The sequence below is a fragment of the Hyperolius riggenbachi genome, chromosome 6 (assembly GCF_040937935.1).
Source record: "Hyperolius riggenbachi isolate aHypRig1 chromosome 6, aHypRig1.pri, whole genome shotgun sequence".
NCBI lineage: Eukaryota > Metazoa > Chordata > Amphibia > Anura > Hyperoliidae > Hyperolius > Hyperolius riggenbachi.
The window spans coordinates 268,502,193-268,520,353 of NC_090651.1; the positions used below are offsets into that span (position 1 = coordinate 268,502,193).

The 18,161-nt window shown below is 45.7% G+C and overlaps 1 protein-coding gene across 5 annotated transcripts in view; it reads left to right on the top strand.

Annotated features, from left to right (window-relative positions):
- The window catches only part of LOC137521479 (5-hydroxytryptamine receptor 3A-like), a 169,767-nt gene that overhangs the window by 121,347 nt on the left and 30,259 nt on the right, over window positions 1–18,161 (top strand). For all 5 annotated transcript variants that reach the window (XM_068240796.1, XM_068240801.1, XM_068240798.1 and 2 more), the window contains one exon: window positions 14,795–14,955. In XM_068240796.1, coding sequence (XP_068096897.1) covers window positions 14,795–14,955 — 161 coding nt within the window. The remainder of the gene's footprint in view (window positions 1–14,794; window positions 14,956–18,161) is intronic.

Consider the following 18,161-nt stretch of genomic DNA (forward strand, 5'->3'; position numbering starts at 1 on the left):
TAGTGAATCAGGGAAATAACCAGGAACCCAGTGAGCCCGGCAAAACTTGCATTGCATGGTAGCTAAACCACAGGATTTTTAATTACCAGCCTGGCTTGATGGGTTAATTAACATGGATTTTTCATACAGTCAAGTGGATTTAGTGAAGAGAGATCACCTGATCTGCATCTAATAGTGGATCAGGGAAATAACTAGGAACCCAGTGAGCCCCAGCTAAACTTACATTGCATGGTAACTAAACCACAGGCTTTTAATTACCAGCCTGGCTTGATGGGTTAATTACTGAGATTAGTGCCTGATTTTGGTAAACTGGGGTACAGCAGAGGTTCCAGATATCTCTTACCTGAAATTATGGAATTTTACCTGCAGAGAGAAAGGTCTCTTAACCTTCTGCCGCCCGCGTCACGCCAGTAGGCGTGGCCGCGGCGGCAGCCCCAGGACCGCCTAACGCCAATTGGTGTAAAGTCCTGGGGCTCTGTTTTGCATGAGATCGCGCGCATGGTGCGCGCGCATCTCATGCTCGGAGGGCGGAGCTCCGCCACGCCTTCAGTCTCCGAGCGGCTATTGCCGCTCGGGAGACTGTTAGACGGCGATCGCGCCGTCTATTTACTAGGTGCAGCGCTGCGATGAGCAGCAGCGCTGCACTGGGGACAGCCGTGTGACACGGCTGTCCCCATGGGGGACAAGAGAGCGATCGGCTCTCATAGGCAGAAGCCTATGACAGCCGATCGCCATAATTGGCTGGCTGTGGGGAGGGACGGAGGGAGGGTGGGAATAAACTTACAGAAACAGGGTTTTTAAAAAAAAAAAAAAAAAAACAACAATATTTATTTAAAAAAAAAATAAACATGGGGGGAGCGATCAGACCCCACCAACAGAGAGCTCTGTTGGTGGGGAGAAAAGGGGGGGGGGGGGATCACTTGTGTGCTGAGTTATGCGGCCCTGCAGCTTGGCCTTAAAGCTGCAGTGGCCATTTTAGCTAAAAATTGCCTGGTCACTAGGGGGGTTTAGCCCTGCAGTCCTCAAGTGGTTAAAGGACAAGGCACTAAATTAGTTGGCCCCTATGATATGCAGGTAGATTGGTCATGCCTCTCTAAAATTATTACTCTTCAGTCTTGACTAAAACCTAAAGTCTTGTACTTTCCCTCTCTTCCCATATTCACTAAATAAGGTGTGTTCATTTTCCAGGAGTGTCTTGTACATGTTCTTTCTAATTGGTGTGCTCCTGTGTCCCATTATGTCCCCAGTGTGTCCCCTTAGGTCCTCAGTGTGTAGTGATGAGCGTAATGACCAAATTACGATTATACGAAATTGGGGGGGGGGGGGGGCATTTTACACATAGATCTTAGACTCAGAATAAAAGCAGGGACTTATGCTTGCAGAGCAGTGCGCCAATTATACTTGACTGCCAATAAAACAAATAAAACTCCCCCAAAAAAAGGCATACGTGTATGGGGGAAAAACTGCACGCTTAAAGGGAACCAGAGATGAACGTTTCACACAAAATAAACATATCAGTCGATAGCTTGTAAATAATAAATGTTCTACCTGATAATTTCGCCGCTCTGGTGTTCCTTTTTTAGTGTTTTTAATCAATTTTTGCTCCAGGAAAAATCAAATATGGCCGCCGGCTCATATCCCTTCTGCTTCCGGGTTATGAGTTGTTCTGGATGTGCTGTCTAGGCTATATGAGACTAAGCTGTTATCTAGGCTATATGAGAAAGGCTGCTGCAGCCTTTCATCTGTGTGCTTTCATTTTGGTATGATGTGCAGCTGCCTGTAGGAAGTGTCTCTCATAGGAATGAAGATGCAGTCATCATCATTATCTAGTGCACACAGAGCACACAGGGATCATATTGCAGCCACACTTGTCTGTTTCAGAGATTCTCTCTCAGTAGAAGCAGCCCCTCCCATGTCATCACAGCTCTCAGTATGCAAAGCAGGAAATCTGAGCCAGGAGGTGGCAGGCTTGGGCTTGAAAATACTCCACAGAAGAGTGACTCAGCTATAATGATTCCAGGTCAAACCTAGACTGAGCCAGTCGGGGATTCTTATCACAGCTGCTAATAGACTAATTAAGCAGATAAGAATGAAACTGAAAGCAGAGAAGGTGTTCACTGTCATGTTCCCACTGATAAATGTAATAAAATACATGAGGGTGCTTCGTCTCTGGTTCTCTTTAAGGCCAATGCAGTTTATCGCCATGCATTTATACATTTTAGACAAATGAGATCCTTAAAAGCTGTCCTAGTACCAATGGGACCGGCAACGCTAACCCAGCACACAGGATGGAAGAGGAGGTACAGGAGAACAAGGCCACACTTTGTGACACAACCCAGACCTTGCATGAGGACAAAATGCATGCTGCAAGTGAACCCGAGGTGAGAGTGACATGGAGGCTGCCATATTTATTTCCTTTTATGCAACACCAGTTGCCTGGTTGTCCTGCAGATCCTCTGCCTCTAATACTATTAGCCATAGCCCCTGAACAAGCATGCAGCAGATCAGGAGTTTCTGACAATAATGTCCGACCTGGCAAGATTACCTTGATACTTCTTTCTGGTGTAATTCACACACCACTGCGTCCAAATAGATCATTATGGCTGCCAGGTAACTGGTATAGTTTAAAAGGAAATAAATACGGCAACCTCCATCTCATTCTCACATCAGGTTCACTTTAAACCAATGTATTTTGTTACCATGCATTGATAAATATAATAGAAATGAGATATTCCTGAAAAGCTGTCCTACCAATGGGACAGGCAACACTAACCAAGCACACAGGATGGAAGAGGAGGTACAGGAGAACAAGGCCACGCTTTGTGACACAACCCAGGCCTTGCATGAGGACAAAATGCATGCTTAAGTGAACCTGAGGTGAGAGTGACATGGAGACTGCCATATTTATTTCCTTTTAAGCAACACCAGTTGCCTGGTTGTCCTGCAGATCCTCTGCCTCTAATACGTTCAGGCATAGACCCTGAACAAGCATGCAGCAGGTGTTTCTGACAATAATGTCCGACCTGGCAAGAGTAAATGCATACTTCTTACTGGTTTAATTCACACACCACTGCGTCCAAATAGATCATTATGGCTGCCAGGTAACTGGTATAGTTTAAAAGGAAATAAATACGGCAACCTCCATTGCAAGCCAGCACCTCTATTGCGTACATTGCCAGTTCGTGCCAGGTGTCTAGCTTAGAGACCCAATAATTAAAGGGGACTGATGGATCGTTGAACACGGCTACGCCATCTAACATGTAGCCCTTGACCATCCTCTGCAGGCAAGCGGTGTTGGAGGTGGAACTGTGCGAACGCTGTTCTGTGGGCTGCTGCCTGGGTGTCGTTGCCACTCCTTGGACACTGCCGATACCATTCTCTTGTGGGCACTAGCTGCAGCTTGTGTTGTTCTTTGCTCCCCTTCTAGTCCTGAGTTAGCGGTAGTCAGTCTGACCGAGGCTGACTGCCTCGGTACTGCTCCATCAGGTACTGGACTACTGCACTCTTCTGCTGGCAAAGGCGTGCTAACATGTGCAGCGTCGAATTCCGGCGGAAAAATTAAAGTAATTGGAAATGAAACCTTGTTTATGCTAACTGGTAGCCCATAGCACCTGTTGGCTGTTCCCCTGGTCCTTTTTCTTCCCCCCCTCCTCCTCCGGAGGAGGATCTTGTCTTCCAGGGAATTGTAGGATGTCAAAAGCCAGCTCACATACATTGGCCAGGAATTTAACCCAGGTCTAGTGCTTGAAAGGCAGCTCTCCTCACCGCTATACCACCACCAACACTACATGCTGAATCCGGCCTAGCATGTACCATTGTGATATATCCAAGAGAAAAATGAGCTTGCTTAGGGAATTGTAGGATGTCAAAAGCCAGCTCACATACATTGGCCAGGAATCAAACCCAGGCCTACCACTTGGAAGGCAGCTATCCTCACCATTATACCACCAACACTACATACTACAGTGCTACATGCTGAAGCCAGCCTAACATGTACCATTGTGATATACCCAAGAGTATATATCACAAGGTATATCACAATGGTACATGCTAGGCTGGCTTCAGCATGTAGCATTGTAGTGTGTAGTGTTGGTGGTATAATGGTGAGGATAGCTGCCTTCCAAGTGGTAGGCCTGGGTTCGATTCCTGGCCAATGTATGTGAGCTGGCTTTTGACATGCTACAATTCCCTAAGTAAGCTCATTTTTCTCTTGGGTATATCCCAATGGTACATGCTAGGCTGGCTTCAGCATGTAGCATTGTAGTGTGTAGAGTTGGTGGTATAATGGTGTGGATAACTGCCTTCCAAGCGGTAGTCCTGGATTAGATTCCTGTCCAATGTATGTGAGCTGGCTTTTGACATCCTACAATTCCCTAAATAAGCACATTTTTCTCTTGGGTATATCACAATGGTACATGCTAGGCTAACTTCAGCATGTAGCATTGTAGTGTGTAGTGTTGGTGGTGTAATGGTGTGGATAGCTGCCTTTCAAGCGGTAGGCCTGGGTTCGATTCCTGGCCAATGTATGTGAGTTGCCTTTTGACATCCTACAAATCCCTAAGCAAGCTCATTTTTCTCTTGGATATATCACAATGGTACATGCTAGGCTGGCTTAAGCATGTAGTGTTGGTGGTGGTATAGCGGTGAGGAGAGCTGCCTTCCAAGCACCTAGACCTAGGTTCGATTCCTGGCCAATGTATGTGAGCTGGCTTTTGACATCCTACAATTCCCTGGAAGACAAGATCCTCCACCGGAGGAGGAGGAGGAGGAGGAGGAGGAGAGGTTTGTGTGAAAATTCTAACTCTGGCGAGCAGAAAATCTTCTTTTTAGGTAGAAAGCCGTTTGGTGGCAAAATAATGTGCATTCCGCGGAATTCCACATTTTTCCGTGGAAATTCCGCCATGGCGCTATAGCAATTCCGTACCATCACAACGGAACTGGAATCACCATATTCCGGCCTGAATCGTGGAAATCTTAATTCCGCGGAATCCAGCGACCATCCCTAGTCACACCTTCTGCAGCAGATCCACCATGTCTAGGTATGTCCTCAGGAACCGCTGAACCACTAGGTTCAGAACGTGGGCCTGGCAAGTGATGTGTCTCAGCTTTGCCAACTGTAACGCGCTAATGAGATTGCTCCCATTATCACACACAACCAGGCCTGGTTCCAGGTCCAGCGGTGCCAGCCACAACTGGGTCTGTTCCTGTATTCCCTTCCAAATTTCAGCACCTTTGTGCTGCTTATCTCCAAGGCAGATCAGCTTTAATAAGGCCTGCTGACGCATGACAACAGCTGTGCTGCACTTTATATAATTTGATCTGAAAGTGGCAACTGCTCAGTAGAACATACGTATCCGGCTACCGAATCATTAATCATGCTCCTCACAATAGTGGTACTATAAAAGTAAAAAACTTTTTATTGAGCAATAGAATACAAAAGTTAATTAAAGAGTGCTATTGCTGTGCTGCACCGCTTCCACGCACCTATTGCTGAGTTAGCGCTGCCGGATGAGGTAGAGTTTGGAGAGGCGGTGGACAAGAAGGAGCCAGAGAGGTAGGTGCTTGATAGTGCTGCCCAAAAAAATTATATGCATCCGTGCATCCGTGTTTTCTGGGGGCTGAGGCACATACAGATGGTCCCGATCATCATCATCATCATCATCATCATCATAGAACTCTTCTCCTGACCCCCCACCACCTCTGCCACCCCAACATCCCCAGCCACAGACCCCTCATCGTCCTCAACATTAACTTGGGATGCTGGCCTGAGTCCAACCTCCTCCTGCACATCAGGCCTGTAAGGATCGGCGTCAGCACACAGAGAGAATCTGATTATTGGTGATCTGCAGTATCGCCAATAATACAGATGTCACCTGATTATTGATGATCTGCAGAATCACCAATAATACAAGTGCGACTAACCTCCGGACACCTAACACAGTGAATAATAATAACAACAGTAATGATTTCACAAGATCGTGGAAATATCCACCACACGGCGATTCCTCAGAGGTGTGGTTACCTCTGAATGAGAACCCCGTGTGTGAGATCCTCAGTCCAGGCAAAGAGAGGAATCTCAGCCCCCGGCAGTAATCGTCTGCTAGGGCAGGCGTCTCGGAGAGGCAAGCCTCAGAGACAACCCTACAGTGGGAGATGTTCCACTGAAGGGAGAAAGGTCAGACGAGCAAAGGTTCGGCAACAGAGAAGGCGGCAGCAGTACAGAAACAGAAGGCTGATTCAGAGTCGTTAAACAGGCAGGGTCGGCAACTTGAATCAGATAGGCAGAAGTACAAGAGCGATAAGAGTAAAGAGAAGTCAGGGAAAGCCAAGGTCAAAACACAGGTAAATATACAAATACAATCCTAATCTAAGGTGTGACGTCCTTGGTATCAACACCTGGGAAACTGGACTAAGGTCTGAGCGCTAACACAATGTGTATTCACGACAGCAGACAAGGAGCAACTGACATCCAGCTCCTTAAATGCTGAGAGTTACTCAGCCAGCCCGCCCAGAAGCCCAGCCCATCCGGAGACCCCCTGAGGTCAGCTGACTGGAGAGTCAGCTGACCCTCCTACCTAGGAGGTAAAAGTCCTGCCGCCTCGCGCGCGCGCGCACATGACCCTCTGCCTCTGAGCACCAGAGAGGCCAGGCCCCAGGTCAGCGCATAAACGCGCACCAAAATCCGCCGGCTGAGTCGCGGGACCCGCCGCCATGTCGCCAGCAGCGGTGGCAGCGTCCCCCCTGCTCTGTGCGGTGTGGCAGAAACCGCCGGCTGGGAAGCGGAGACCGCCGCCATCCTGCCCAGCGTAGCGGCGGTATCTCCGCTAATCCTCACAAGGCCCCATCATCTCCTCAACGGCAACCCTCAATAATCGCTCTGACGCCGGACCGAGGGACACAACGCTCTCGTCTGGGGAGGGCTGCTGCTGACCACTGGCTGCTGGGGTGGATGTTATAACTTGCGTGGGGTGTTGGCGGTTGCTGCTGTTAGTGTTGCTCACAGTGGAGGTCTGTGAGAAACTCATGATGGGCTCACGAAATGTGGTGAACGAACTGCAGTGGCAGTCTGACTGTCTGTAAGTAGCAGCTGAAGTGTATGACTATCTAGCTGAATACAAGTGAGCACTCTGAACCTGCCTGCCTGCACTAAACACACTAATCACGTACTGCTTTTTTATACAACACTAAGCAAGAGTAAAATGCAATAAACTGTGTTTATTTTATGGGCACAAGTTTTCCCAGCTGGCGCTAAAAAGTACTGTTTTTTTAAACACTAAGCAAAAATAAAATGCAATAAACTGTGTTTTTTATGGGCACAAGTTTTCCCAGTTGGCACTGACAGTACTGTTTTTTTAAACACTAAGCAAGAGTAAAATGCAATAAAGTGTGTTTATTTTATGGGCACAAGTTTTCCCAGCTGGCACTGAAAAGTACTGGTTTTTTTAAACACTAAGCAAAAATAAAATGCAATAAACTGTGTTTTTTAATGGAAACAAGTTTTCGCAGCTGACACTGAAAGTACTGTTTTTTTTTAACAACAATGAGCAACAGTAAAATTCAATAAACTTTGTTTTTTTATGGGCACAAGTTTTCCCAGCTGGCACTGAAAAGTACTGTTTTTTTTTTTAACAACAATGAGCAACAGTAAAATTCAATAAACTGTGTTTTTTTATGGGCACATGGTTTCCCAGCTGGCACTGAAAAGACCTGTTTTTTTCTCAACACTAAGCAAGATTAAAATGCAATAAACTGTGTTTTTATGGGCAGAAGTTTTCACAGCTGACACTGAAAGTACTGTTTTTTTTAATAACAACGAGCAACAGTAAAATTCAATAAACTGTGTTTTTTTAATGGGCACAAGTTTTCGCAGCTGACACTGAAAGTATTGTTTTTTTTTTAACAACAATGAGCAACAGTACAATTCAATAAACTGTGTTTTTTATGGACACAAGTTTTCCCAGCTGGCACTGAAAAGTACTGTTTTTTTTTAATAATAATGAGCAACAGTAACATTCAATAAACTGGTTTCCCAGCTGGCACTTTCCACATGGTTTCCCAGCTGGCACTGAAAAGTACTGTTTTTTCTCAACACTAAGCAAGATTACAATGCAATAAACTGTGTTTTTATGGGCAGAAGTTTTCGCAGCTGACACTGAAAGTATTGTTTTTTTTTACAACAATGAGCAACAGTACAATTCAATAAACAGTGTTTTTTATGGAAACAAGTTTTCGCAGCTGACACTGAAAGTACTGTTTTTTTTAACAACAATGAGCAACAGTAAAATTCAATAAACAGTGTTTTTTATGGGCACAAGTTTTCGCAGCTGACACTGAAAGTATTGTTTTTTTTTTTAACAACAATGAGCGACAGTACAATTCAATACACTGTGTTTTTTATGGAAACAAGTTTTCGCAGCTGACACTGAAAGTACTGGTTTTTTTTAACAACAATGAGCAACAGTAAAATTCAATAAACTTTGTTTTTTTTATGGGCACAAGTTTTCCCAGCTGGCACTGAAAAGTACTGTTTTTTTTAACAACAATGAGCAACAGTAAAATTCAATAAACTGTGTTTTTTATGGGCACATGGTTTCCCAGCTGGCACTGAAAAGACCTGTTTTTTCTCAACACTAAGCAAGATTAAAATGCAATAAACTGTGTTTTTATGGGCAGAAGTTTTCGCAGCTGACACTGAAAGTACTGTTTTTTTTAATAACAACGAGCAACAGTAAAATTCAATAAACTGGGTTTTTTTATGGGCACAAGTTTTCGCAGCTGACACTGAAAGTATTGTTTTTTTTTTTAACAACAATGAGCAACAGTACAATTCAATAAACTGTGTTTTTTTATGGGCACAAGTTTTCCCAGCTGGCACTGAAAAGTACTGTTTTTTTTAACAATAATGAGCAACAGTAACATTCAATAAACTGTGTTTTTTATGGGCACAAGTTTTCACAGCTGACACTGAAACTACTGGGTTTTTTTAACAACAATGAGCAACAGTAAAATTCAATAACTTTTGTTTTTTTATGGGCACAAGTTTTCCCAGCTGGCACTGAAAAGTACTGTTTTTTCTCAACACTAAGCAAGATTAAAATGCAATAAACTGTGTTTTTATGGGCACAAGTTTTCGCAGCTGACACTGAAAGCACTGTTTTTTTTTTTATAACAATGAGCAACAGTAAAATTCAATAAACTGTGTTTTTTTATGGGCACAAGTTTTCACAGCTGACACTGAAAGTACAGTTTTTTTTTAACAACAATGAGCAACAGTGAAATTCAATAAACTGTGTTTTTTTATGGACACAAGTTTTCCCAGCTGGCACTGAAAAGTACAGTTTTTTTTCAACACTAAGCAAGATTAAAATGCAATAAACTGTGTTTTTTTATGGGCACAAGTTTTCGCAGCTGACACTGAGGCCTGAGGCACACCAAAAACCGCTAGCAGATCCGCAAAACGCGAGCGTTTTTTTAAACGCTTTTTCTTATTTTTATGAAGCGTTTCAGCTAGCATTTTGCGGTTTTGGGTAGCATTTTTGGTGTAGTACATTTCATATATTGATACAGTAAAGCTGTTACTGAACAGCTTCTGTAACAAAAACGCCTGCAAAACCGCTCTGAACTGGCATTTTTCAGAGAGGGTTGCGCTTTTCCTTTATTTTACATTGGAGGCAGAAACGCCTCCGCAATCCAAAAAATGCCTCAGCCCGGGAGTATGCGTTTCAGCAAAACGCCTCCCGCTCTGGTTTGAACCACCCCATTGAAATACATCACCCTAGCGTATCCACAGCCGTAAGCGGCTGTAAAAACACCAGATAACCCGCTCGGTGCGCACCAGCCCTGAAAGTACTGTTTTTTTTTACACTAATGAGCAACACTAAAATTCAATAAACTGTGTTTTTTCATGGGCACAAGTTTTCGCTGCTGACACTGAAAGTACTTTTTTTTTTTTTTTACAACAATGAGCAACAGTAAAATTCAATAAACTGTGTTTTTTATGGGCACAAGTATTCCCAGCTGGCACTGAAAAGTACTGTTTTTTTTTTCAACACTAAGCAAGATTAAAATTCACTAAACTGTGTTTTTTTATGGGCACACGTTTTCCCAGCTGGCCCTGAAGTACTGAAAGCACAGTGCCTGCTGGCAGTGCCTTCTGGCAGTGGTGAGGCTGGGGCACTGTGGCTGCTGCCAGTGGTGAGGCAGGGGCTCTGTGGCTTCTGCTGGGCTGCTGGCAGTGGTGAGGCTGGTAGGGGCTCTGTGGCTGCTGCTGGCAGTGTTGAGGCTGGGGCCCTGTGGCTGCTGCCAGTGGTGAGGCAGGGGCTATGTGGCTGCTGCTTGCAGTGGTGAGGCAGGGGCTCTGTGGCTGCTGCTGGGCCGCTGGCAGTGTTGAGGCTGGCAGAGGCTCTGTGGCTGCTGCTGGGCCGCTGGCAGTGTTGAGGCTGGGGCACTGTGGCTGCTGCTGGCAGTGGTGGTGAGGCTGGGGCACTGTGGCTGGCCTAGTTGGCACCTAACCGATCTGTCTCTCTCCGTCCTAGTCACTCCCTACCTACCCCAAGCTAAACCCATATGCAAATGGCGGCGGAGCGAGCCGCGCTTCGGGTATTATATACCCGATCACGTGACCCGCTCAGCCAATCCCAGCTATGGTCACAGCCAGCTAGGCTGTGCGACCATAGCTCTGCAAAAAAGCATTGTCACCGCTTATTGGCTGCGTGAAGGCGCCAATAAGCGAGGGGAGGAGACCGCGCTGTTCGGCCGAGCACCATGCGGTGCTCGGCTGAGCTTGAGCCAAACACCCCGATATTCGGGGAATAACAAACAGTGCCATGCACACTAATTGCAAGGCCCAAAACTAGGGATGGGACGAATCCACAATTTCTTCGAATCCGAATCCGGATCCGAATCTAAAAAGGTTCTCGAATATCTCGAACCTTACGAATCTCGAATCTAACGAATCCTGCACATAAGAATTGTGCAATCCATGGTATAGTTGCCCGCAGTATAGGTACCCAGGCATAGATGCCCGCACTATAGGTAGCTGAGTAAAGGTGTCTGCAGTATAGCTAGCAAGGTATAGGGGCCTTCAGTATAGGTTGCAGGGTATAGTGGCCTTCATTATAGGCAGCAGGGTATAGGGGCCTTCAGTATAGGTAGCAGAGTATAGGGGCCTTCATTATAGGTAGCAGGCTATGAGAGGCTTCAGTATAGGTAGCAGGGTATAGGGGCCTTCAGTATAGGTTGCAGGGTATAGTGGCCTTCATTATAGGCAGCAGGGTATAGGGGGCTTCAGTATGGGGGGCTTCAGTATAGTTAGCAGGCTATGGGGGGCTTCAGTATAGGTAGCAGGCTATGGGGGGCTTCAGTATAGGTAGCAGGCTATGGGGGGCTTCAGTATAGGTAGCAGGCTATGGGGGGATTTGGTATAGGTAGCAGGCTATGGGGGGATTTGGTATAGGTAGCAGGCTATGGGGGGATTTGGTATAGGTAGCTGGCTATGGGGGGATTTGGTACAGGTAGCAGGCTATGGGGGGATTTGGTATAGGTAGCAGGCTATGGGGGGCTTCGGTATAAGTAGCAGGCTGTGGGGGGCTTCGGTATAAGTAGCAGGCTATGGGGGGCATCTGTATAAGTAGCAGGCTATGAGGGGCTGCAGTGTAGGTAGCATATCCTCCTCCCTCCCCCCGCAGCCTCCTCCGCTCGCCCCCCTGCATAAATAAGGAGAAGCAGCCTCTCACCTCCAGCATCAGCGTGGAGCCCGGAGCCCAGAGCGGCAGACTTCTCCCTTCACTTCCTAGTTCCCCTGGACCGGCTATTACTGATGACGCGTAGTAAGAGACGGTCACTAGGGGGAATAAGGAAGTCTGTAGGAGGTCTGCCGCTCCGGGCTCCACGCTGGAGGTGAGAGGCTGCTTCCTCTTATTTAAGAGGGGGGCGAGCGGAGGAGGCTGCGGGGAGCGGGAGGAGGACACTTGCGAGCGGGTTAAGCGGCGGATGCGCGGCGATGCAGCTTTGGGATTCGGCGAGCGGAAAATGGCATCGGGATTCGAGTCTACGAATCTCGAATATTACCTAATATTCGAGGGATTCGTGGATTCGCCGGATTCGTCGTCCCATCCCTACCCAAAACCAAGTGTCTCAGCATGCATGACCGCTAAGTGCACCTTGACAAAGAGCACCTGTCTTAGAAGTGGCTGCAGGTAAAGCCTCCTGATAAATTTAAAGTGACAGCAAGTGCAGGGACCTTTGCACTATCAGATATTGCAAGGCCCAATACCAAGTGTCTCAACATGACAGCTAAGTGCACCATGGCAAAGTGCACCTATCTTAGAAGTGGCTGCAGATAGAGCCTTCTGATACATTTAAAGTGACAGCATGTGCAGGGGCCTTTGCATTATCAGTATTTAATTTGCAATCAGTAATTGGAATCAATGAGTGACTTTCCTGAGTTTAGTCATTACCTAAATGTGCATAATTACTATTAGAAACGAAATTACGTTCATTTTTGTAACTAAAATAGCTTTGTTTCTATAGAAAACATGAAATTACTAAATTTCACGTTAAACGCGAATTTGCGACTAAACCCGAAATTACGAAACCGAAATTTCACTTACGGAATTCCAAATTACGGTTTGTATAGCAATTACGAAATTACGAATTTGTGTCATAGCGGCAAAATTTGTGTCTGTAATTAAGGAAACACGAAATTATGAAAATTTTGGATCAACACTATCACACTAGTGTGTCCCCTTCTGTATTCAGTGTGTCCCCTTCTGCTCTTATGTCCCCAGTGTGTCCCCTTCTGTCTCCCAGGTGTCTCCTACTTCTGTCTTCAGTGCATCACCTTCTATTTTCCAATGTGTCCCCTTCTGTCTCAGCTTCTGCCCCCAGTGTGTCTGCTCTGCACCCAGTGTGTCCGCTCTGCCCTCAGTGTGCCAGCTCTGTTCCCAGTGTGCTTACTCCCTCCATGCCTCCCTTGTGTTTTTGCTCCCCCTGTGTATAAGTAGCGAATGTAATGGCATGTCTTACCTAATCCATGGCACCCGCAGGGATCACAGACCTCTTTACTTCTTTACAGCTCCCACTAATGACCGCTTTCGCTGATGACATTATCAGCTGAAACCGTGACTAGGGTGAGCCGTGGGGAAGTGAAGAGATCTGTGATCCTTGCGAGTGCTATGGATTAGGTAAGACATGCCACTACACTTGCTACTTATACACAGGGGGCAGGCCCGGTCCGCCTATGATGCCAAGTGAGGCGACTTCCTCAGGTGGCAGAAGTCTGGGGGCAGCACCAGGCAGAAACAGGAAGTGAAGAGAGTGCCTGGCCAACCTATACTGGGGGCAACTGTACCTAGCTACCAATACTGGAGGCACCTATACCTGGCTACCTACCTAAACTGAGAATGTTTTTTTGGGGGGGCTCAACGCAGCTATGACGTGCGGTGCAAATTCAAGGGTGCTGTGCGATCATTCCAATCCGGGGGGGGGGGGTAAATCTTCAAAAAGTCTAGAACTGGCCCTGACAGGGGGTGCAGAGACAGGAGGGAGCGGAGGCACAGGAGTGCCCGCTTTCCTGTGCCTCCGCTCCCATGCCACCGCTGACATGCCACTTTGTTGGGGATTCCCTCTTCTGTCCCAGAAGAGGGAATCCCCAACAAGGTGGCATGTCAGCGATTTATATTGGCAGACAATCTTAAGTTAGGGATCCCCTGCATACACCGTATAAGAAGCAGGGCCTTTCTCTTACCATTTTTGGGGGGACAAAAAGTGCTTCTTATACGGCGGAAATTACAGTTATTTTATTGTCACTTGAACCCTTCCTCTATCAATGCCTAACCCTAACCAATGTTCCCCACCTCAATATTCGTCAATATTAGTGCCTCCTTTGTTGCTTAAAAGCCTCCTCCATCAATACCCAGGCTGCCAAAAGCTGATACTTATCAGGCACCGCTGGTGCCCAAATAACCTGCTTCAAATAGGTAAACAATAAATGCTTAAAACAGGTTTTAACCGCTTTAAAGGTTATATATTTTTTCTTGAAGTTGGATTTTAAAGGAAAAAGAAATTGGCCCACATGCAATTAACTTTTTCTCCTGAATAATTTCCTAGAAGATAATTTTTACATTCTCTTTAAAATAGGTTTTAAAGCGGAATATAACCCTGCATTTCAACTTTGCTCTAAAACATTATTTACAGCATTTTTTTTTTTTTACTAGACCAGCATTGGAAGGGTTAAACACAGAGGTTTAAAGTTCCGTGGAGAGATATGCAGAAGTTCAGATAGATACATTTAACTAAATAGAATGTAACAAGTGATAAATGTTACACACTCTTTGGCTGTCCTCCAGCTCCTTCTCAGTCAGAGAGAGTGAGTCACATTCAACACTTAGATACATTTATGTAAACAAAATGTATCTATGTAAGCTTCGGATGCGTCTGCATTTCTCTCCAGGAACTTTAAAGCTCTGTGTAACCCTTCCAATGCTGGTCTAGTAAAAAAAAAATGCTGGTTGCATATAATATACTGTAAATAATGTTTTAGAGCAAAGTTGAAATGCAGGGTAATATTCCGCTTTAAGCAATTGACAATTGAAAAAGTACCTAAAAGTTGGTGAAAAAGTGCTATGAAAATTATTTTGAGTATGTTCTAGCTTGCTGGTAGTTTAAAGGCATGTTATGATAAGGTGTAAAAATATCACCTAGTAGAAAACAGGAGAAAAAGTGAATTGCATATGGGCCAAGGACTGTTTATTATTAACAGATGCATTAAATCTTTGTTTTCTTTTTCTTCCAGTGAATGATATTAATGTTCACTTTTGGAAAAATGAACATGTCATGGAGGCTCTGCCATTTTACTATGATACTGATGGAGAATGGGACCTTGTCAAAGTAATTCACAGTCACCGAGAATTTGTAGTCATGGATGATAAACGTTTTTCACAAGCCAGGTTCTTTGTGAGTACATTGAATTCCTGAGTTAGTTAAATACGTCTAAAGGCATATAAGAATTTGAAGTACTTTACCTGATTGCTGTGAGACACTGATTCAGGGGCTCCTAAGAACAAAGATCTGATATAATCAACTTAGACTGGACATTCACGATGCAATCTAATTGTATGACCTTTATACATTTTAAAGGTGTCCATTAACAGTACAATTTTTTCACTAAATGCGATCTTTCAATGGGATTTTTATGATCGAAAATAATTGGAAGGTAATTATCGATTGTTCACATTTATTGAATGATTCTTTCTTCCAATTCGATCATAAACTCCAACTTTCGGATTGATTTTATCCTATTTAGCAATCGACCAAAGAATCGTTCCTCAATGATTGCTTTCATAAATTTTCTTTACAATTCAATCATTATATCGCATTGAAATATCGCAGTTGGTGAAAACATTGTACCCTTAATGGGCACCTTTACCAATATCTACATAATATAAGAGCCCAATATATCCACATTACTTCTAACAGGGTGAGCCGAATGATGACTCACCCTGCTGCTGCTCAAATCCCGGCAGCATTAATTACAACTGGAGAGAAATAAAATTTGGGGTCTGGCAATTGCACGTAGAATAGCATTGTGTGGAGGCTAGAGATGGGCCGAACCTCCGATTTTCGGAAAAGTTTGCGAACCGCAATAGACTTCAATGGGGAGGCGAACTTGTAAAACTAGAAACACTTATGCTGGCCAGAAAAGTGATGGAAAACATGTTTCAAGGGGTCTAACACCTGGAGGGGGGCATGGCGGAGTGGGATATATGCCAAAAGTCCCGGGGAAAAATCAGGATTTGATGCAAAGCAGCGTTTTAAGGGCAGAAATCACATTGAATGCTAAATTGCAGGCCTAAAGTGCTTTCAGACATCTTGCATGTGTATACATCAAACAGGGAGTGTAATTAGAGTACTGCTTCACACTGACACACCAAACTCACTGTGTAATGCACCGCAAACAGCTGTCTGTGTTGTGACGGCCGTGGTGGACTACTGTGCAGTGAGCAACATGGCGAGATTGCTCTTCCTCACTCAGTGATGTCTGGTTAGGTAATGTCTGTCTGCCTTATCAACTTTCGATGGTTCTTTCTGTACAATTGTTAAAACTTACATCTATTTTTTTTACATTACATTTTCTACTTGCTGTTCAGTACCTGCAACGAGAATCTATTATGGAGGGCAAGTCTGCCATTGTGACCAAGGGTAATGGCGGGGGAACCCTTCCTGGTGTGATTCCGGTCTGGAGTTGTAGCCTAACAAATGGCTACCACCACACATCCAGGCAAGGAGGGCAGCAGGCATGCCCGCCCTGAGATAGTGACCAAAAATAACAATACGGGACTCGGGAGGACCTGCTGTTTTTGAAACTAATTCACTTTAAATCCTTTAAAGAGAATCTGTTATGGCGGACAAAGATGACACCACTTACCTTTCATGAGAATCAGTTATGGAGGGCAAGTCTGCCATTGTCACCACCGGTAATGGCCGGGGAATCAAGGTTCGACTCCGGTCTGAAGTGGGAGCCAGCTGAGACCCATGCTGTACCTGCCCTGACCGAGCTTTGCAGACCAGGCATCTGTGGTCAGATGGACCCTTGACCCAGCGGAAGGCAAACTAATTTGAAAGCATTTACCAAGAATGTTTTTTATGGAGGGCAAGTCTGCCATTCCTTCAAGTGTGTGAAACTTTCAATGGTACTAGTTTCTCAGTACCATGGTGACTGACCACGGGTAATGGCCGGTCAATCCGGATTCTGTTCCGTTCCGGAGTTGGAGCCTAAGAAACGGCTACCACCACACATCCAGGTAAGGAAGGCAGCAGGCATGGCATGCCCGCCCCGAGGTAGTGACCAAAAATAACAATACGGGAGGACCTGCTGTTTTTGAAACAAATTCACTTTAAATCCTTTAACGAGAATCTGTTATGGTGGACAAAGATGACACCACTTGCCTTTCACGAGAATCAGTTATGGAGGGCAAGTCTGCAATCCATTCAAGTGCAAGGTATACACTGACTGCCAGGTAAAATACAATGTGCAGTCACAGATGCAGTGAAAGGTATGCAGTGACTGCAAACAGTTGTTTGTGTAGTGACAGCCGTGCTGGACTGGTGCGCACCATGACGAGAGTGCAGGTGATGGTGGCTTTACAGCCCATATGGTCGCCCGGCTGATGTAGCTGAATGACAGAACAGTAACTGTCCAGCTGATCAAATTTGGTCTGACCACAATGAAACAACAAACTTATTATCTTTGGGGTGCCACCCCCACCCGAGACACTCATATAGCCGGCGGTCATTGCTTCATTGTGATACGCAAGCCCCTTCACCGCGGCAAGGTAATGATCATGAAGGGGGATGGGCACATGTACATGCCTTTTGTTTTTTGTTGCAGCCGCCTGCAGTGCAGCCAGAAAAATTAGGCAGGCCTTAAAAATTCAGGAATCCGCCTAGAGTCCTGGACCCTGTTGGTGGTGGTGGAGAAGGCAGTCAAGAAGCCTGCAGGCAGAGATGCTGTGTGTGGGGACTGACTTAGTCTTCGGTCGGGCAGTATCCCTCCGGGATCCATGCCTCATTCATTTTGATAAAGGTGAGGTACTGAACACTGTTGACTTAAGCGACTTCTCTTCTCAGTGACAATGCCTCCAGCTGCACTGAAGGTCCTCTCTCTGACAGGACGCTTGTGGCAGGGCAAGAGAGAAGTTGGATGGCAAATTGGGACAGCTCTGGCCACAGGTCAAGCCTGCGCACCCAGTAGACCAAGGGTTCATCGTCGCTGCTCGCAGTGTCTACATCCACAGTTAAGGCCAGGTAGTCGGCTACCTGCCAGTCCAGGCATTGGTGGAGGGTGGATCCGGAAGGGCTACGGCGAGGCGTTGGACTAAAGAATGTCCGCATGTCCGACATCACCCCGAGATCGCTAGAGCGTCCTGTCCTTGCCTGCGTGGACTTTGGAGGAGGAGGATTACTGCCAGTGGTACCTTTATTGCGTTGTACTGTCACATCACCCTTAAATGCATTGTAAAGCATCATTGCCAGCTTGTTCTGCAAGTGCTGCATCCTTTCCGCCTTCTGTTGAGTTGGTAACAGGTCTGCCACTTTGTGCCTGTACCGAGGGTCAAGTAACGTGGCCACCCAGTAGAGGTCATTCTCCTTGAGTTTTTTGA